At 40.4% G+C, this 21,673-nt stretch overlaps 1 protein-coding gene across 1 annotated transcript in view; it reads left to right on the top strand.

Moving 5' to 3' along the window:
* Positions 1 to 21,448, top strand: part of LOC130601371 (transcription initiation factor TFIID subunit 4-like) — a 76,561-nt gene extending 55,113 nt beyond the window's left edge. Inside the window, exons 8-10 of the mRNA XM_057413408.1 lie at positions 10,020 to 10,125; positions 14,152 to 14,266; positions 19,942 to 21,448. Coding sequence (XP_057269391.1) covers positions 10,020 to 10,125; positions 14,152 to 14,266; positions 19,942 to 20,131 — 411 coding nt within the window. The 3' untranslated portion in view covers positions 20,132 to 21,448. The remainder of the gene's footprint in view (positions 1 to 10,019; positions 10,126 to 14,151; positions 14,267 to 19,941) is intronic.
* Positions 21,449 to 21,673: the final 225 nt, after the last annotated feature.

Below are 21,673 nucleotides of genomic sequence, written 5' to 3'. Positions count from 1 at the left end.
AGCCACGCAGGTCTCCTGGCCCTCTTCCTTGACTGTGTCGGGATGCTCCGATCTTGAGCTCAGAAAAAGCAATCCTTGAATGCCAACCAACTATCTTGAGCCCCTTTACCTTCAAACAGCCTTGCCCATGGGATTTCCCCTAGCAATTGCTTGAAAAGGCCAAAGTTTGCCCTGCTAAAGTCCAGGGTTGCAATTCTACTTGCTATTCTACTGGTCCTACCACACAAGATCCTGAATTCCACCATCTCGTGGTTGCTGCAACCAAGGCAGCCCTCAACCCTTACTGCTTCGACTAGACCCTCCTTGTTAGTGAGGATGAGATCTAGCAGCGCTCCTCTCCTGGTCGGCTCATCCACCATTTGCAGGAGGAAGTTATCATCCATACACTGGAGGAACCTCCTGGACTGTGGCTGGGTTGCTGAGTGGTCCTTCCACCAAACATCAGGGAAGTTAAAATCCCCCACGACGACCACAGCCTGTGACTGTGAGGCCCCTCTCAGCTGCCTGTAGAAGGCCTCGTCAACTTCCTCACCCTGATCTGGTGGTCTGTAACAGACACCCACAACAGTATTGCCCCTGCCAGCCTGCCCCTTAATTCTCACCCACAGACTCTCAACTCGCTTGTCATCTGTCCCTGGACAGAACTCGGTGCATTGTAGTTGCTCCCGTACATAAAGAGCAACCCCACCACCCCTCCTGGCTGGCCTGTCTTTCCTGAAAAGGACATAGCCCTCCATGACTATATTCCAGTCATGTGAGCTGTCCCACCACGTCTCTGTAATTGCCACCAGATCATAGTCTCCTGACTTAACACAGGTTTCCAACTCCTCCTGCTTATTTCCCATGCTGCGCGCATTGGTGTACAGACATTCCAGGGAGAGAGCTGAGCACACCAATTTCACCATAGGATTATAGGAGGCCTCCCAGTCTTCATCAATTCTGGAGTGCTGCCCCACTGGGGCAAGTCCAGCTACAACCCCATCCCCCTTCGAATCTAGTTTAAAGCTCTCCAAATGAGCCCTGCTAATTTGTGCCCCAGCATCCTTTTGCCTCTGTGACATAAACCTTTCCCACTTGTCATTGTCCGGAATGGTGCCCTATAAAACCAGCTGTTATCAAAGAATCCAAAGCCCTGCCTGTAGCACCAGTCTCGAAGCCAGTTGTTTATGAACTGAATCTTCCCATTCCTTCCCACATCATCAGTGGAAGATGGAAGGAGAGAGGAGAAGATCACTTGAGCCCCAGACTCTTTCACCATCCACCCCAGGGTCCTGTAGTCTTTCTTCATCCCCCTCAGACTGCGGGAAGCAGCTTCCCCCTCACCTGTCTGGAAGACCAGCAGCGGGTAGTAGTCTGTTGGGTGCACCAGGTTGGGGAGCGCCCTAGTGATATCCCTGATCCGGGCTCCAGGCAGACTACACACTTCCCTATGATGAGGGTCAACTCTGCATATCAGGCCCTCTGTTCCTCTCAGAAGGGGCTCTCCAGTCATAGGAGCCATCCCACCATGTTTCTGTGATGCCTATTATATTATATCCCTGTAGACGTGCACACATCTCTAATTCCTCTTGTTTGTTCCTCATACTACTGGCTTTTATATACAGGCATCTGTGCCAAGCTCCGAATGAAGCCAGCTCATTGGTTGGAGCTGCTGAAATATCTCTACATTGCTCTGAGCATTTATTATAGGTGCTGGCAACTGGGAGTGCTGGGATGGAATGATGCCCCCCTCCCCCAGCACATCTAGTTTAAAGCTTTCTTGACCAGCATGGCAGTCTTCCTTCCAAAACCACAGTTTTAGTACAGTTTTAGATGCACTTTGTAAGAATAATGCTAACTGGTACTGAACAAAGTTGCAGTGGTTCCCGTTTGCTTCAAGTAGCTGCGTAGCATGGCATGTTGCCCTCTAGGAGGGAATACTGCATCCTGTGGGTGTGAGATCGATATGTATAATTTGGGAACAGCAGACACATTATGCAATGGGAATACGGTAGTTGTGACTGTGAAGAGCACAAGGCTTCTGAAGTTGTAATGCCAGAGCTGTGGTTGTAATCTTATTTGCAGCTGTTTGCTTGTGTTTTGTTTTCAAAGTTTATTTACGGACTTCGTTCCAGCTGTGCAGCATCCACACATCTTTTACTCTTCTGTTCATTACGTCTGTGCCTACCTTGTCCTTGATTTCATGAGTATGCATTTTGCTGTTGATTACACGTGACCCTTGCAGTTTTTTGCTTTCTGATTTAATTTGCCTATGGATCAAATTCTAAGTTTCTAACCCAGTTTCAGTTTTGGGTAACGACTTCAGAAATTAGCTTAGTAGTAGAGTGAAACCATGAGAATATCCAGTTAACAGTTAAAAGATGAATAGTATATGATTGCTACAAAACATTGTTTTCTATCTTGTGTATATCTGACTTTAGAACCTGTAATATTTTAGAATTTACTTCAAGTATTTTTTAATTTTTTTTTAAAGCATAGCTATATAGTGAAAGGCCTCATGGTTGTAGGTGGATACCACTGAAGTTATTTGTCCTGGGTTCAGCAGTAGCAGTCATTTTTCTCCTTCTGGGAACAGCGCTGATAACACTGATGATTTTAGTTGCTGCTCAATAATGTTTACTCTGACCAAGGACTTTCTGAGTCTCATGCTCTGCCAGGGAGGAGGGGAAGCTGGGAGGAAGCAGAGACAGGACACCTGACCCAAACTAGCCAAAAAGGTATTCCATACCACAGCACGTCATGCCCATTATATAAACTGGGGGGCAGTTACCTGGCTCCTTGGGTCGGGCTGGGTATCTGTTGGCAGGTGGTGTGCTGTTGTATTCTCTTCCCTTGTTATTTCCCTTATCATTATTATTATTGGTCGCTACGTACAGGCGGGATTCTGACTTAGAGGCATTCAGTCATAAGCCCACAGATGGTACCCTCATGCCAGTGGCTCTTCGGCCGAGCACATGCACCAGGGGTCTGAACATGTGGTTCCTCTCCTACTGAGCAGGATTATTATTGCAACAAAACATCATCAGTCGGGTAAAACTAGCCTGTGTCAAGACATTACAACTGGATTTGCCTATCCCACATTTCCCTTTCAGTCCTCATCACGCTTGTAGTAATTGTGGGTAAAGCCCTGCCCAAATCTTTGTTCGCGTATCCAAGCCATCAATCAATTATTATTGGTGGTAGCAGTAGTGGTTTGTGTTATACCTTAGTTACTGGACTGTTCTTATCTCAGCCCGTGGGAGTTACATTCTTTCAATTTTCCTCCTCATCTCTCTGGGACTGGGGGGAGGAATGGGGGGGGGGGGGGTGAGCGAACGGCTGCATGGTTCTAGATTACTGGCTGGGCTTAAGCCACAGTTCTTTGTGGCACCCAAGGTGGGGCACGAAGGGTTGAGATAACAACAGATCTGACCGCAGAGTGTCTAATCATATTTGTGTTAAGCAGTCATTGTTTAGGACTAATAGTCACTCCTCACAATGCTGATTTATTTGCCCTCAAAGTTGTTGCTCTTGATCTTGCAGTTTTAGCATGTCGTACCTTATTTACAGCCGGTATTTGCTGTCTTAGTGTTTATTGGTTGGGGGCCTTGGGCTAAGGTTGTTGTTTCATTATACTTTATGGTTATGACTGGTAATACAATAGAATCATTGATCATGAAACCGATCTGGCTTGCGTTCCCAGTGTGGTTACCACCTCTGTACTTTGGAAGGTATATAACAGAAGTGTTTAGAAAATGCACATCTTTTTTCCCCTCCTCAGGTGGTCAAACTGTGAAGGAGACATTCCCTTACCTTCCCATCCCCCTCATGAGACCATTTACAGCATCATTTGAGAGTTCTGAAGGTTTTGATTGGCCTTTGGGTACCCTTGAGACCTGCCTGCTGATTGTGATGGGGATCACCCTCTTGGCATGCTTACAGAGTGCATTTTGTCCATGACCATTTTGTCTGATTTTGAAAGTTAAGCAGAGTCGGGTTTGGATCTTGTCTTGGATTAGACGACAATATAGGAGGACCAAGAGATTTTCCCTGGGGCTGGACAGTCATGAGTGGCAAGGTTTGTGGGATAGTATGGGAAGTATCCAGGCCAGTGGGCCCCTCCAGTGCTTTGGAACTTCACCACTGCACAAGTGCAAAATCCAGAAAAATTAGTAAAACATTTAAATGAGGTTTTTTGTCATCCTGGTCAAATCAGAGAGGGACAAATCATGGCAACGTGCTGGGGCTTGGCCTATGCTTACAGTGCCCTGTTCAACACTATCCAGCAATTTCAAAGGGAAATAAATGTCTCTGGATCTCAAGGGAAAGCAACCGACAATGAAGCTACTCTAACACCAAATACAGCAGCTACTCCAACTCCAAATACAGCAGCTACACCAGCCTCAGTGAAAAGTACACAGCTACTCAAAGTCTGACTGCAACAGACAGCACAGCTACTCCAGCTCCAAGCACAGTAGCTACACCAACCCCAGCAACAACTAGAGCATCTACTCAAACTCTGACTGCAACAGACAGTGCAGCTACTCCAGCTTCAAGTGCAGCAGATATACCAGGCCCAGTGACAAGCACAGCAGCTACCCAAACTTCATTAACAGATACTGCAGCCACTCCAACCACAGTGTTAATCACTGCAGCTAAACTAGAGTAAGTGGGCTGCACTAATTACACAACGAGTTCTAACAGGAAATCCCAGTCATCCAGGAATTCTGAAAATCATCATGGACTGGCCAGAGGGCAAAGATTTTGAAATGTCACCAGAGGAGGAGGTGATGCATGCTGAGGAGACCCTACCATAAAATAAAGTGTCGGAAAGTGAAAAGCAATATGCCTTGTTTACTGATAGATCCTGCCATATTGTGGGAAAGCATCGGAGATGGAAGGCAGGTGCATGGCGTCTCTGACGACAAGTTGCAGAAAGTGCTGAAGGACAGGGTGAATCAAGTCAGTTTGCAGAGGTGAAAGCCATCCAGCTGGCCTTGGACATTGTTGAACTAGAAAAGTGGTCGGTACTTTATACATTGTCCTGGGTTTAGCAGTAGCAGTCATTTTTCTCCTTAGTAGCTGGTGCAGCACTGTGTTTTGACTTCCGGCCTGGGAACAGAGCTGATAACACTGATGTTTTAGTCTGACCAAGGACTTTGTGAGCCTCATGCTCTGCCAGGGAGGAGGGGAAGCCAGGAGGAAGCAGAGACAGGACACCTGACCCAAACTGACCAAAGAAGTATTCCATACCACAGCACGTCATGCCCAGGATGTAACTGAGAGTTGCCCGGAAGGGCTAGGACTGCGCGGTTGGAAGAGGTATCGGTTGCTGCTTGGTCAGGCTGGGGGGGGGGGCGAGTTATCGGTTGGCTGGTGGTGAGGTGTTGTAGTCTCTTCCATTGTTATTTCCTTTTTTCATTATTATTTTTGGTCGCAGCAGTAATGATTTGTGTTATACCTTAGTTACTAAACTGTTCTCATCTCATCCCATGGGAGTTGCATTCTTTTCAATTCTCCTCTCTGTCCCTCTGGGAGTAGGGGCAAGAAGGGGGGGAGTGAGTGAACGAGCTGCCTGACTGGTTTTAAACCACGACAGTTCTTTTAGGTGCCCAACGTGGGGCACAAAGGGTTGAGATAACAGATCTGACCGGATTAATAGTCACTCCTCACAATGCTGATTTATTGACTCTCAGAGTTGTGTTTTCTTGATTTCACAGTTTCAGAATGTTGTAACTTACTTAGAGCCAGTGTTTGCTGTGTTAGTGTTTATCAAGTGTGGGGCTTGGGCTAAGGTTCTTGTCTCACTGTACTTCATGGCAATGACTTGTAATACGGGCGGGCTCCAGCAAGCAGGGCGGGATGGACGTGGCTGTGGACTTGTACCTGGCCGTCCCGCTGCTCTTCACCATCCTGGCCCTCGTCCTCGCCTCTGTCTTTGTGAGGCCGTGGGGAGCTTAGGGGGAGCGGCCCCTGGAGCCGGCAGCTGCTGAAGCGGCCCAGGAGAGCGGCCCCTGGGACCAAGCGGCGGCAGGAGCGGTGCCGGAGGCCAGCAAGGAGCGGCTGCCTGTGGAGGAGGTCAGGGCAGTCGAGGAGTGGAAGGAGGAGGCTGCTGAGCAGAGGGAGAAGGGGGCGGAGTAGCCGAGCCCCGTGGAGGAGCTGAGACCTGCGGCTGATCCCAGCCCCGCGACGGCCAAGAGCAATCCCCAGAAGCCGCCTGCCGAGCCCCAGGAGGATGCAGGAGACCAGGCAGCATTTCCCAGCAAGGCAGAGGAGGAAGATCTGGACTCAGAAAAAGGGAAGCTGGTGGTGGGAGAGCTGGCAAGTACAGGAGATACACCAGCCCCAGTGACAAGTACAGCAGCATCGTTTGAGAGTTCTGAAGGTTTTGAATGGCCTTTGGCTATCCTTGGGACCTGCCTGCTGATTGTGATGGGGATCACCATGCTGGCGCAAGCACAGAATGAGTTTTACCCACAACCATTTTGTCTGATCTCAAAAGTTAAGCAGAGTCGGGTTTGGGTCTTGTCTTGGATTAGACGACAATATAGGAGGACCAAGAGATATTCCCTGGGGCTGGACAGTCATGAGTGGCAAGGTTTGTGGGATAGTATGGGAAGTATCCAGGCCAGTGGGCCCCTCCAGTGCTTTGGAAGCATCAGAGATGGAAGGCAGCTCTATGGAGTCCCCAGCAACAAGCTCCAGAAACTGCTGGAGGGGACAGTGAGTTATTTTGAGCCTGGTGGGCCCATGGCACTTCAGGCCAACAGAGCAGAGATGCAACATAGAGATGGACTCATGATCGAGGGGTGGACTTAGCAATGGACACTATTGCCTAGATTATTCAGGAGTGTGAACACTGCACACAGCTTCTCCTGCTCTGGAAGTCTGTTACAAGAGATGGAGCCTGACATCATGGACCAGATGGACTCAGCAGCTTTATAGGGACTGGTCCATGCACTAAGATGAGAGTGCACTGAGATCAGAGTGATGGTATATTGAAAATGTGGGATCTGAGCATGACGTGAATGGTATGGAATAAGGGGTGGATAATGTCCTGGGTTCAGCAGTAGCAGTCATTTTTCTCCTTCTTAGTAGCTGGTGCAGTGCTGTGTTTCGACTTTCAGCCTGGGAACAGTGCTGATAACAATGATGTTTTAGTCTGACCAAGGACTTTGTGAGCCTCATGCTCTGCCAGGGAGGAGGGGAAGCCAGGAAGAAGCAGAGACAGGACACCTGACCCAAGCTAGCCAAAGAGGTATTCCATACCATAGCACATCATGCCCAGGATGTTACTGAGAGTTGTCTGGAAGGTCTAGGACTTGTGGGGTTGGACTAGGTATCCGTCGGTGCTTGGTCTGGCTTGGGGAGGGTGAGTTATCAGTTGGCTGGTGGTGAGATGCTGTATTCTCTTCCCTTGTTATTTCCTTTTTTCATTATTATTATTATTTGTGGCAGCAGTAGTGATTTTTGTTATACTGTAGTTACTAAACTGTTCTTATCTCAACCCGTGGGAGTTGCATTCTTTTCAATTCTCCTCTGTCTCTCCGGGTGTAGGAAGAGGGCAAGAAGGGGGGGAGTGAGTGAACGTGCTCCCTGACTGGTTTTAAACCACGACATACCTTCTCATAGATGGTGGCAAGTGCCCTGTGGGGGTGGCTGCAGCAATGAAGCAGAGCAACTGGCAGTGCAGAGGTAAACCCATGTGGGCTGCTGCACTGTGGCAAGATATCGCTGCCAGGGTGCAGAACCTGGTGGTGAAGGTACACCATGTAGATTGTCATGTACGCAAGAGTTGGGCCTCTGAGGAATACCAGAGCAACCAACAAATGGATAAAGCTGCTAAGATTGAAGTGACTCAGATGGACTTAGATTGGCAGCATGGGGGTGAATTATTTTTGGCCCCGTGGCATGTGACACTTCAGGCCATCAGGGCAGAGATGCAACATATAGATGGGCTCGTGATCGAGGGGTGGACTTAACAATGGACACTATTGCCCAGGTTATTCACGAGTGTGAAACATGCTGCAATTACGCAAGCTAAATGGTAAAGCCTCTTTGGTATGGAGGACGATGGCTGAAGTAATTTATGGGGAGGCCTGGCAGATTGATTATATCACACTGCCACCGACCCGCCAAGGCAAGCGCCATGTGCTTACCATGGTGGAGGCAACCACCAGATGACTGGAAACATATGCTGTTCCCCACACCACTGCCCGGAACACTATCCAGGCCCTTGAGAAACAGATTTTGTGTTGACAAGGCACTCCAGAGAGAACTGAGTCAGACAGTGGGACAGCTTTATAAACACTTGGGCCAAAGAGCATGGCATTGAACGGGTATATCACATCCCCTACCATGCTCCAGCCTCTGGGAAAATCATACGCTACAATGGGCTGTTAAAAACTACGCTGAGAGCAATGGGTGGTGGGAGTTACAAACATTGGGATACACGTTTACCAAAAGCCACCTGGTTGGTCAACACCAGAGGATCTGCCAACAGGGATGGCCCAGTCCAGTCAGAACTAGAAGGGGACACCATTCCTGTGGTGCACCTAAAGAATTTGCTGGGGATGACAGTCTGAGTTATTTCCTGCTTCAGGTGAAGGCAAACTCACTCGTGGGATTGCTTTTGCTCAGGAACCCAGATGTACTTGGTGGGTAATGCAGGAAGATGGGGAAGTCCAGTGTGTACCTCAAGGGGATTTGATTTTAGGGGAAAACAGCCAATGAACTCAATTGTATGCTGTTGTCTGCTACGTAGCACTTTTATAGCTCACCAACTAGATATCTTCAGGTCACCAGCGAGTGTCCCTGACTTCCCTCTGACCATCATCCCAACAAAGAATGAACTTTGATTAAACCAGAGGAGTTCTGTGGTATCATCATCAGGCAATGATCCAACACTGCACACTATCTCTCCTTCTCTTAGTGACTGTTAGATGAGATGGAGCCTGACATCATGGGCTGGATGGACTCAGCAGCTTTATAGGGACTGGTCCATGCACTAAGGAATGATATCTCTGTGTGTGTGTATGTGTATATATATATATATGTATGAGATAAGAGTGATGGTATATTGAAAATGTGGGATCATAGCATGATGTGAATGGTATGGAATAAGGGGTGGATACTGTCCTGGGTTCAGCAGTAGCAGTCATTTTTCTCCTTCTTAGTAGGTGGTGCAGTGCTGTGTTTTTGACTTTCAGCCTGGGAACAGCGCTGATAACACCTATGTTTTTAGTTGTTGCTCCGTAATGTTTAGTCTGACCAAGGACTTTCTGAGTCTCATGCTCTGCCAGGGAGGAGGGGAAACCAGGTGGAAGCAGAGACAGGACACCTGACCCAAACTAGCCAAAGGGGTATTCCATACCATAGCACGTCATGCTTAGTATATAAACTGTGGGGCAATTACCCCGAAGGGCTGGATCGCTGCTGGGGTCAGGCTGGGTATCAGTCGGTGGGTGGTAAGCAGTTGTATTCTCTTCCCTTGTTATTTCCCTTATCATTATTATCGGTGGCAGCAGTAGTGGTTTTGTGTTATACCTTAGTTACTGGACTGTTCTTATCTCAACCTGCGGGAGTTACATTCTTTAGATTCTCCTCCCCGTCCCTCAGGGTGTGGGGGGAGGAAGAGGGGTGGTGTGCGAACGTCTGCGTGATTCTTTTTGCTGGGTGGGCTTAAACCATGACATTATTGCAGCATTTTCTTCTTCAAAAATGCTTTTCTTCCTAGAAAAATTTCCGAAGACAGAAGTCTGTACTTAAATGCTAACCTTAGTACTTTGAAATAGATTTTTGATGAAGGTTGTGACATAACATTTGTGTCAAATATGGGTTTTTGTTGGTTTTTTTAATGCATAATGACAAAATAGGTATGTACACACTCACAGAACAATATGCATTACATGAATATGACTTTTTTCAGTAGCTGGTTGTGCTTTTGGAGTTCTAGATTCTTATATTAGTAATTACAGGTATTAGTATGTTTATGTTGTGTTTGTTTATAAAGAATATAATATACTTTTTTTTAATAATAGCATATTATCCAGTCAACATCTGCTCAAACTGTGAAACGAACCCCTGCTTGCCAGACTACCCAGATTAGGATGCCAGTGGTAGTAACTCAGACCATTAGACCACAAGGTACGGGTTTAAATGTTTTAGTGAGATTGTTGCCTTTGTATGAATTTCATTGTAATTTCAAGCTAGTTGCATGGGAAAAACTTACAGTGTTGACATTGGAAAGCTTGACATTTATTTTCTACTTCATAATGTCTGTGGAATGCATGTTTTTACTATGTCGTTGCAAGGTATTTCAGACCAATACAGCAAAGTGTTTCGGAACTCACTTGCTTAGCTCCTTACTCAGCAGTTTTTCATGGAAGCTTCTGATACAAGTCAGAATCTTGACTCTTGCTGTCCTACGCTCTTAAGTCTGGGCCAAAAAAGCCTAGAGGATGCCTCAGTGTGATCACCCTACTTCTAACTCTTACTGCTGAAGCAGAACATGATAGTCACTGTCTCTGCAACTACAGAGGTCAAGGTAGGAACCCTAAGGAAATTTCTTAAACCCCAACTGCAGCAAGCTGACATGCCATGATTAGCTAGGGGAGCAAGAAGTGTGGTTTGAACACAACTTCCTCATCTCTCTTTGCACAGTTGGATTGATGCCTGGCTGATACATCCTACTTTCTAAGAGGGTTCTTGAAGCATTCTTACTTTCTAATACACATTTGTTTCTTTCCACCACTAGACCTGTTAGGCTTCTTTTTTATTTTTTGTGATTATGTGTGAGTATCTTTTAGGATTTGGGCATTTAGATGCTTGAGGGTTTGTAATGGAATACAGAGCTTGTCATCTTTAGGTATTTAATCAGAAAACTAACTAGTTTAAATGCGCATAAAATCATTCCTGCCTATTTGATCTTTTGGTCCTACTGCTTGGTATTTTCTGTCCTCCTTGGGAAAAGACAGCATCAAAACCAGTTAACAGCAGTTGATGTTCTGCTGGCTCTGTTCTCTTCAGAGAATCCAAAGGTTGAATGGACATGGAGACCAAGCTGTCATTGTCTTCCTGTAGGCTGTTTTTCCAAGGTAGGGGAAGAAATGCCATAAAAGGTATGTATTTGATAGCACTGATACATCCTGAGTTTATTAACAAGGAAGGTATTCAACATCTTACGGAATGAACTTCCACTTCTGACTAATGTTTCTCAGAATGAAGGCTGATTTAATTTCTTTGTTCAGTCTCATAAGTTGTGAAAGTCAACAGCGTGCCGAGAATTTGCATGATACTGGCATGTGCTTTTTAAACACTGGTTTCACAATACAAATTTATTAATGATAACCATTGATCAGCCAATGAAATGCAACTTAACTGGCAGTTTGGCTTAAGGAAGACTGTGGTTCATAAAGGTAAATTCATGCAAAGCCCTGCTTTCAGGTGTGCTTATTCCTAATTACAAGCTTGTTTAAGCCCACCACTGTATTCTTATAATTACACAGAAATTTACAAAACATCCCATTGTAAAACTGCTCATCCTGCACCCCATGTCTGGCAAAATGTCTGCCTTTGTGCTTGCAGCTTTAAGAAATGCCACTATGGCATACTCTCAGATACCAGATTATTTTGATCTTGATGTATTGTTCAAACTTTCTATGGTAAACACCAGTATAATGATATTTTATAGTGGCCTAGGTATTCCTCTAGAAGGTAGTAAAATGCTGTAATAGGATGTGGTCTGTATAGAAAACTGAAGTAGTGTAATTTGGTGGAGTTTGGGGTGGTTTTTTGTTGGGTGTTCTGGTTGTGGTTTTTGTTTTGTTTTGTTTTTTATTTTTGTTTTTTTTTTAAGACTAGGTACATCAGAACTCAGCTAACTTCCACTGAGCGATGCATTTTCCTTCTCAAATTGGAGTGAATCTGCTAGTGTATTGTATATTAATGCATCCATGTGAACAGACTATAATGCTTTTTAAAACAGTACTATAGATAAAGTAGGCAGGATTTAAGGACTTTGATATTAATAAAATTATTTCCACACCAGGGAAAGTAACACTATAGTGATGGCATAAAAAATTCACACTCCTTTATCAAACTACTTTTCAGTATAATAATTAGGTGAATTGCATCTTATGGATGGGGGAATTAAGCCATATTCATTGCAGCTATTTAACCTGCGCAGAAATACAACTAAGCTCCTAAATTTGGGCTTATTTCTCTGGATCATGCTACTTAAAGTTTGAAACAAGGACGCAGTGGTGAAAGACTCTGTATGTCATTACCAATCACATGAAATATCTAAGCCCACAGGTGATTTGTGATTTAAACCGGAAAACTTCTATGTCATCCTAAAACTTATATTTACTTTGCCAGATCCATTTGAGTAGAATTACATATACATGGGGTGAAAGAAAGTGGGACTTTTATTTTTCCATATCCAGTGTAGACATACTCTTTTTCTGAGACCAAGAATGGAATTTATCTGTTGTGGAACTTTTTGGCACTTTTTAGCAAAATTTATCATATCATCTGTAGAAAACAAACTGTTGATACTAGTTCTAAAGGAATATAATATTAATTCTGGAGGAGTGCCACTGTTACCTTAATCTTCTAGATGTTAATTGTGGAAAGCAGAGATTTGCTAATTTTTAATATTCTGTTGATTCTTTCCTTCCAGTTCACTTAGTACTTTTCACATACCTTTCAATTAGTTCATCTTAGTAGATAAATGAACTGTCTGGTCTGTGAACTAATGTTATCTGTGACATCTCATGGACCCTGAATATTTTGATGACAAAATATTTTTGTTCCCCAGGCTTGGAGCCTGAAAGTCCTAAATTGGGTTTTGTATTTGCTCATGTTGAGAGTCCACGCAACAGTTAATTTATCCAGATTGAAGAACTGAACAAACACTTAAATCAGTTTTGCTTTATGATCATATGTTAAAGTTGATGAAGACTTCAAAATAAAAAAAGTAATGCTGGATTCATTCAAAGCTAACATTTTTGTTTTAGCAAAGAAGTGTTTTCACAAGGATTTGTTTGGATAATTACATTTCAGGGTTTTATAATTCATGAAAGAAAAATAATGTAATTACTAAGGTTCATAAAATGTCATTTATATGCAGTTGAGTCACAGATGTGTAGGAATAACCTCGTGCTTCTCAAAGTCTTAAGCACTATGTGTATGTAAGCTCAATAAAATTGAGTGAAAAGGAGATTTTTTAAGTCAAGTAAACATTAATTAATTATTTTCACATGCCAAATCACAGGTGGGATTAAAGAAAACACAAAATATAACCCAAGTAAACATGTGTTGAAGCAGTAAAGGAGGGCTTACTCCAGAAGTTTCATTTGTTAGTGCTTTTTCAGTTGTATACTGATGAAATATTTTTAATAGTAATAATGCAGGTCTGTTAATTTTTCTAATTAGCAACATAAATTTGCAATTATTTTTGTTAGGTATTGCCAAATGTCAGAGGAGGAATTAATATATATTTTTTAATTTACTGTCACAAGGAGCTGAATGGTCCACCACACTGGCTCATTTAGAAAGCCCAGTTTTACTTCTACACATAGACCTGTAAAGTCTGGATAGAGATATGAACAACTTTAAAATCATTGTTTTCAAAATAAGAAAGTAAAAGATGACCTTTATGATGGGGATTATGTCAAATTTTACAATAGTGTTTTTTCTTTTGCATACAATATAAAGCACTAAAATATTTACAATAATGTTTTCAGCTCTGAAAATACATTTTTTTCACTGCAACAAAGAACAATGACTGTATAAAAAATATAAAAGACATAGTTAATACCCTGAGTGACTGTGACTTAGTGTCTGTATCAAGACCATTTCAAATTTTGTTTCTTCATTCTGTGCAGATTATCTAGAAAAGTGGTTTACTGGCAATTGCAAACACACTTGTAGCCATTATGTGTGTTATAACCAGTTATTGCAAATAGTTTTCAGTTTTGGAATCTTCAGTATCCTGTAAATATTGAACAAAATTTTGTATTTTTAATTGTTCTTCTTCAGCAGTGTAATCTTTAAAAATAATAACTTCCTTTGTTTGCAATTTACAGTTAAATTTAGTTTCTGGACTGGAGGTTCTTTGATGTAAACTGTCTAAGACTTCTCATAATAACATTGCTTGGTGTTTTTCAGGAACACTAGGGAAGGCACCAACAATACAAGCCAGCAAAAGTCCTGGAGGCTTTGGTATTCAGGTCTGTGCAAATCAGACAAACAAGCTGAATGACCCTGGAGGTGGTTCTTTCAGGTAAAAAAAAAAAGAAAAAAAAAGAAGAAAAAAACATGCAGGGGGGTGCTTGGGGGGTGGGTGGGTGGGTATTTTAAATACAAAATAGAATTTAGAATTGTCTTAACACCAGAGCGCAATGTTTGACAATAATTCCTACCTTATCTTATGGTGATTGGGTGACAATTTTCTTTCTTAGTTCTATTTTAAAAATAGGGAGGAGTGGGTCATGACATGTCTGGAGGATTTTTCCCTAAATACACTTTTAAATGTTTAGTAAAGCCTTCAATTCTGTGGGTTATAATAAAACTTCTGGTAAATGGAATCATGTGTATGAAGTTTTTAAAAATACATGGTTGGTTTCATGTTATCAGATTCTAACATTCATGTGGATCGTATCTTGCTGAGAAGGTACTGAGTGTGATGAGAAGGCATCCTGTCGATAGGCTTCTTCAACTAAGCTGCAGCATCAGCATAGAGAAAATGCTGTATGGTTTTGGTAATGGGTTTTGGGGTTGGTTTTTTGTGTGTGTTTGTCTGTATATAGGATTGTTCTTGGTTTTAAAGAGAAGACATCTCTGTATATATTTTTCGCATGCTTATCCTTTAGTAGCAGAGATTGGAGCATTCTGTGGGTCCCTGTACTAACTAGCTGATGCAAAGGTTCAACACAGTAGCATTGATGCTACACCAGTTCTTTTGTACTTCAAACATTTTTTTTAATATGTATTTTGGTATTTTTAATTTTTGTAGTGAAAAACGAATCTTGTTTACTGCATTTTGCTTACACTACCATAATTTTAATTTTTTTTCCATTGATGAAAGTACATTTTATTTGTGTTTAAAAGTTTTTGCCTTTGTTAAATGACAAAATATTCCTAGATTTTCATATTCCGGATGTCTTATATTGCTCCGAAATCATCAAACTAGTAATTAAGTTTCAGGCTTATGCTTTTGCAGGTAAAGTAGAAGAGAATTTGTAGCTCTTTGGAATATCTCTGCTTTGAGACATGTCAGTATTGCAACTAATAGTGGTAGTACTTAGTATTAATCTAGACGCAAAATCATTATTTTTTTTTATTTTCCAATGCTTTTGCCTTCCAGTGAGTATTTAAATGATTTAAAATGTCTGTTGGGTTCAGTTGTACTGTCTTAATAAGTATTTTTTATGTTTGTAAGCAACATGAACATTTATTCTTTGTTAGTATAGCTTTCAAATTTACATACACCAAAAGGGACAGCATTTTTTTAACTGGATGTTGTAAACTGTGCCAGGACTGATTCTTGCATTCACTTAATTTATACATAGAATATATTAGGTTAGCTGGAATTGCTAATTTTCCCTTGGGGAGAAGCAAATGCTTAAGGCACTGATTCATAAATCAATAAATCTTTAGTGAGTTGGGTAAATAAGCTGTCAAGGGTGTATGTCATTTTTCCTCTAGAGAACAAATTTTAGTCAGAATGAATGTTCTTGTTTCCTTTCATCATTTTCTCCTTCAAAATAGTAAGACACAAAGCTGAATTTAAATAAGTCCATAAAATTACAAGGATTTATTAAAAAACAGCAAAGATAAAGCTTTTCCTTGTTTTCCTAACAAAGAATTCAGTTGTTTGCGTATTTACATTTCAACCCCTAACCTCTCCCGAGGACAAATAGATGTCTGAGGGCACAGAGCTGGAAATCTGTATTAATCCTCTGAATGCTGACTAATTTTCCTCAACATTCCCAGTGTGTGTGAAGAATGTGTTTTTTAGCCAGAAGGCAAACTGGCATCTGAGGCAAAGCAAGATTTTTGAAAAATAGTTACATATAAATTTTTTTGCCCCTAGTGTTTTATTATTTGTTTCATTATTTTATATTCTGCTTTTTTAAAAATAGCTTACTTGTGCTTTTCATTTTTGTGAGTAAAATGTTGGTCACTAGAAATGGAAATGTAAACTTGATTTCCAGTTTCCTCTGTTCTGGACTGTGGAAAATAGAAGAAATAATTAAATAAAAGATGTAGCAATGAGGAATTTTGCAAATTACAGCTTAGTCTTTAATGTCAGCATTTATTAATGAACTCTTATATGGATATTATAGTAGCTATTCTATAATTCAAAGTTTTCAACTCGGAACTTCTGTAAGAAAGTTGTATTGATGAAATTTTGTTACCTTTTCAGTATTAAACTTTATTGCTGCTAATTTTTTCAGAGAGCTACAGACAACTCCATCTAGTTGACTTTTCAACTGTGTTAATACCTAAGGATAGAAATTTGAATTCTGTTTTTTATAATTGTTTGTTTTACAGTAGACATCCAGACTTGCACTTTCACCATAATAGTCAGCTAGAGATTTCTGTAGTCAAGAGAGATGAACATACTAACATAATCTACCATTGATGACAGTGAAAGTATCAAACTGTCAAAGTACTTATTAGCCATAGTTCAGACTGTGGCAAATATAAAGAACTAGTGGAAACATTTGTTCCCCTTGATACTGAGTCAAAATAATTTCATCTGGAAGGGACCTTGGGAGGTCAACAAGATGAACTTCTGACTCAGAGCAGGTTTGGTTAGATCAGGGACTGGTCCAATCTACATATCTCCAAGGATGGAGATACATGTTTGCACTCCTGTATTATCCTACTACTTCCTAACTGTATTGAGTAAGGCTCAGTGGCATTGCATGTACAAGGCAAGAAGTGGACAGAACAATTCTTAATGTGTTATGGACAACTGTGCAAATACTTTGATTTTTCTTTCTTATTTTCAGATAAGATTATTTTTTGTAATTGCACAAATCTTTTTAATGAAGAAGAGAGGGGAGGTGTTACAAGAGGTTGAATGTAGGAGAGAGCTAAACTCTTAGACTATTTTAAGATGTAGCTTGCATTTCGAAAGAATTTGAGAAACCATGCTATCTTCTTAAAAATAGCATGTATGTTGGAATGTTAGATTTATCCCATAAGACTTGGAATTTAATCCAGTAAAAAACAGAAATAATTACTGAAACAATATAATTAATATGAGAACAGTAATATACACCAAGAAATATGAAATAGTTAAATACTGTTCTGGGATGAAAAAGGAAAGATAGACAGTGATTATCAATCTAGATGACCACTGGATGGCCTCTTTGTTCCACAGAATGAATTCTGAAAACTCACTCTGGACTTAAAAGTTGACTTTCCTAGGAAATAATAGTTTTGTGAGAATGCCAGCCCTCTTAATATGTAAATGTGTGTGTTTCAGTATCCAAATCCAAGCTTTAATTCATGAAGTTCCTCAAGGTCAAAAAAACCTATTTTGATAGTTTTCCCCTTTAGACTGAAAAAAATTGTAGTCCCAACTATGATTAAGATATCTTATATCTATCTTCCATGTAACATTTAAAACAAAAACAGAAGAAGATGTACTCACATTAGATTGTTAATGTAAGATGGAAGAAAATTATTCTCTCCAGAAATTAGTGATGATCATTATAGGTGCAGTTGCATTGATTTTGGTAATTTCATTGGAATCCTGGTTTGTGCCCAAATCAATTGTGTGGTCTTATTTAAAACAATATTTGTTTATTTATAATGTGGTCTCAGATCTGTACTCTGAATTAAAATTGTAATAGCTAAAATGCTAAGCAAAAGGAAGGTACAAGATAGATCGTACTTCTCAGCTATTAAGTAAAAGTAGAGATCAGTATAAACTTCTCTTAAAAATTGTTTTCTTGAAGTCAAGAATGCTATCTTGGTTTTTGTATGGATCTTTGCTTGAAGAAGATGAAGTTCTGGGCTCAAATCTGGTTTCCAGTAGCTTTTACTATCTTACATAGTTTTGAGTTTGTGTTATGAGAACTTCCTTTTAACTGAATTTGATTTTGCCATTGTTTAAAAAACCTGATGGATTTAGGCCTTGTGAGTCCTGGGTAGATTACCTTGGGTGATGTTCATTCTGTTTCAAGTGCTGAGGTTTTTAAGCCCCCAAAATCTTAGTTTCCCCCATTTTTTCAGCTTTAGTTCCTGTTTTTCAAATTTTAGTTAGAATCTTTTGAATTTGTCACTGAAATATTTAAGTCATTGTTAACTGTTATATGGCCAAGTACATTTATCAGCTGTGATATTTGGGGGCAGTATCACAGCTGGTTGGACAAGGCCAAAGACTACTTTGGTCATCCATGCACTGAATGCATAGGAGGCCAGTTTCTTCATGGCAGGTCTTGTGGCCCTCCTATGAGTATCACATACATACCATGTGAAATGTGAAAATTAAAATCCTTTAGACTCAGCATGAAAACTATCAAGGTGGGAGATCAGTTTTGTGACATTGTCCTCAGGAATTTCATTCTTAGAGATCAAGTGCTTAGCACTCATGGGAAATAATAAAAGCTCATTTGTGTAGCATTTTTCTGATGATCATTGTAAAATTTTCCATTTTCTGCCTCAAGTGTTCAGCACATTTATCTAGGTTTATACCAGCAAAAATCCCTTCTTGAAAAAAAGCAGTATCTAACAAACCATAGAAGTCTTCCACCAAAATTGGCTGTTGTAGTGCAGATATCAAGGAGAGTATAGGAGGATAGGGAGGACTTAGATAATGAATTTCTAGATTTATCTCCTTTTGTCCTCAGACCTTACTTGTAGCTTTTGTTTTTTACTGTAGGCATTAAACTTGTTACAAGTGACAAAAAGTATTTTAGGATGACATCTATGTAATTTTTTTTTCTTAAATCTTTCAAATTAAGCTTTTATTTGCTTGCTTCATGCAGTAGTTGGAGTCTGGACTTGGATGTACGTGAATCTTTTCCATATATATATCTCAAAAGTTGTGTAATGACTCCTAGAATATGCTGAAATACAGTGTTCTTGTCAGTAACAGCTCCTAAACAGAATGTACCAAAAACAGATAGTTTTTTCCACAGTTATGACTCATACCTCATAGATGTAAAAGATGCTTGGGAGATACAGGTGTGGTAACTCAGATTTGTTAGTCAGTACTTCCTCAAGCTGTTAGGAATGGTATTGAAGAGCAAATAAGTGAAGTGCTGCTATCATCTTATCATAGAATAGTTAGGGTTGGAAAGGACCTTAAGATCTTCTCAAATGCAGCTCATTTTTCTAAAACTAATTGACATATTCAGCTGATTTTTGTATGTTGCCATAGAAAAATACCCGTGCATATTCAAACCACACTTGGAACCTAAACTTACCTATGACTTACATGGTCAAAGAATCTTTCCTGACAATTGCTGAAAATACTTTGGTGCCCATTTTGATAGGAACTTGTGAAACAGTGCAGGATTCCAAATTCATGTTTTTGCTTTTAATGTCTATGGTCTTTTTATTTATTTTATAATTTTACTCCTAGTTTTCAGCATAAAGAGAATAGCCAAATGCTCTCTGTCTTTAGTGGTGATCATTGCCTGACGATCCCGGTTTCATTAATATCATTGACTCTCAGATGAAGAAAGGACACCTCTGTCACACCTTCTGGTACAGACAAATTGTCCTGCTTCTAAAGTTTTCCTAATGTGTTCAAAGAAATATTTAGTTATTTCTGAATTTAGAATATATTCTATGAAAATTGTGAACTTGGTGGTTGTGCCTCAAGTTGGCCCAGCCACCGGGTATGTTGCAATGACGATGACTTCTTGAGAAGCAGATAATATACAAAATGAATATACCACATGCAGAATTATTGTTTTGCTTTTGTTATTATAGAGATGATGATGATGTCAATGATGTTGTCTCTGTGGCTGGTGTTAATGAAGAAAGTGCCTGCATTATGGCTACCAACTCTGACTTGGTTGGAACCCAGATACAGTCCTGTAAAGATGAACCCTTTCTTGCTGCTGTACCTCTACATAAACGCATACTTGAAATGGGTGAGAACCATGTCCTTTCCTTTTGATAGTGTTTCCTTTGGAGTAACAGATTATGCTTAGCACTTAAGATTGTTTTTTAAGCATTTTATTACATGATCTTGTATTACTAAATTTTCAAGGTTTTTGTGATAAAAGTCACTTAGTCTGGTTACGTCCCTCACATCTTCTGTATTCCCACAGTTTAGTTATATCAAGTTGCAAAAAAATAGTATACTGGTGCTTTTAAACTTCATGCTTTCCCTGTGTTTTTTGTGTCCAAGGATCTCAAAGCTCTTTGCAAACATTATTTCTCACAATCCTACTTCATGTTTTACACATGAGAAGATTGAAAGAGAGAGGTAAAGTAAGTAGTATAGGTCACAGAGTGACCTGTGAATAGCATTTAACAGAATGTTGAATTTATCTGTCAAGATTTGCTTTTCCCATGCAAACCAGTTACTCAGTTCCTAACACCTGCATCTATTTAAGTTCATAGTGATTTTCTCATAGCATTTTTTCCAAAATGGTGTATTTATTTGTCCTGGTGATAAAGTATATTTATTTATTCTGCCATTTGAAAACAGAAGTTTAAAACTTTAGCGGAAAAATAACTCATCAGTATTAGTGATGTTTTAGGGTTTTTAAGTATCCTCAGAATGTATTTTATGACATTCTTAATATTCTATATATGTTCTAGTACCTAAATGTATCTTTTTCAACATAATTTTGGTAATATTTTCAGAACTATCAGTGTCTTAAGATATTAAACTCAAATTATTTAGGGGTGTGAATCATGTTCTTTTAGAACTATACTTATATCACTAGTGAAATCTGTCAAATTTTTAGGGATCTAGTTCTGTAATTTTAGAGATTGAACAAAAATCCTGTTACAAATTGGTACAGTTGGGTTTTTAAGTCATGTGGTTACTTCTGAAATGTTATTTGTGTTCATTGAACTAATGGAAGCCTTTTTTATATTGCAGTTGCAGGTAAAGTTCTTCATTGACTTATTGTCAAGCTTCACTCTTGTATTTTAACTAGTGCCCTTTTAAGCTCACAGTCAGAGAAATGAATTATTTTGCATGCTGTAGTTCTCACATTGTGATGATGGCATTATGTGATGCTGTCTAGGAAAGCATATGTGCAGCATTTTGTGAGATGGTTCACCACCACCTGAGATAGGAAGCCAGCAAGGTTTCAGTTAAATCTGAGTAACTGTTGTGGGGAATGTTCACACAATAGATAATGCAAGTGTAAGGAAACATAAAAGGAAGCACACATGAAACTGTTAAAAAGAACAGGAAATCAGTAAAAAAATTGCCATATAAGCCTTAATGAACAACCTGGGTGTAACAATTGCTGTACAACATGAAGTTCTAATTACAAGTGCAGGATTTACAGGAACCTTTAAGAGCCACAGAACCCATCATAGAATCATAGAATAGTTAGGGTTGGAAAGGACCTTAAGATCACAGTATCACAGTATGCTAGAGATCGGAAGGGACCTCGAAAGATCATCTAGTACAATCCCCCTGCCGGAGCAGGAACACCTACATAATGTTACACAGGAAAGTGCCCAGGCGGGTTTT

This window comes from Pezoporus wallicus, unplaced genomic scaffold (assembly GCF_028554395.1).
Source record: "Pezoporus wallicus isolate ANWC-B61680 ecotype Strahan unplaced genomic scaffold, APGP_CSIRO_Pwel_v1 contig_741, whole genome shotgun sequence".
NCBI classification, from domain to species: Eukaryota; Metazoa; Chordata; class Aves; order Psittaciformes; family Psittacidae; genus Pezoporus; species Pezoporus wallicus.
This window is presented reverse-complemented; position numbering and strand designations above follow the sequence as displayed.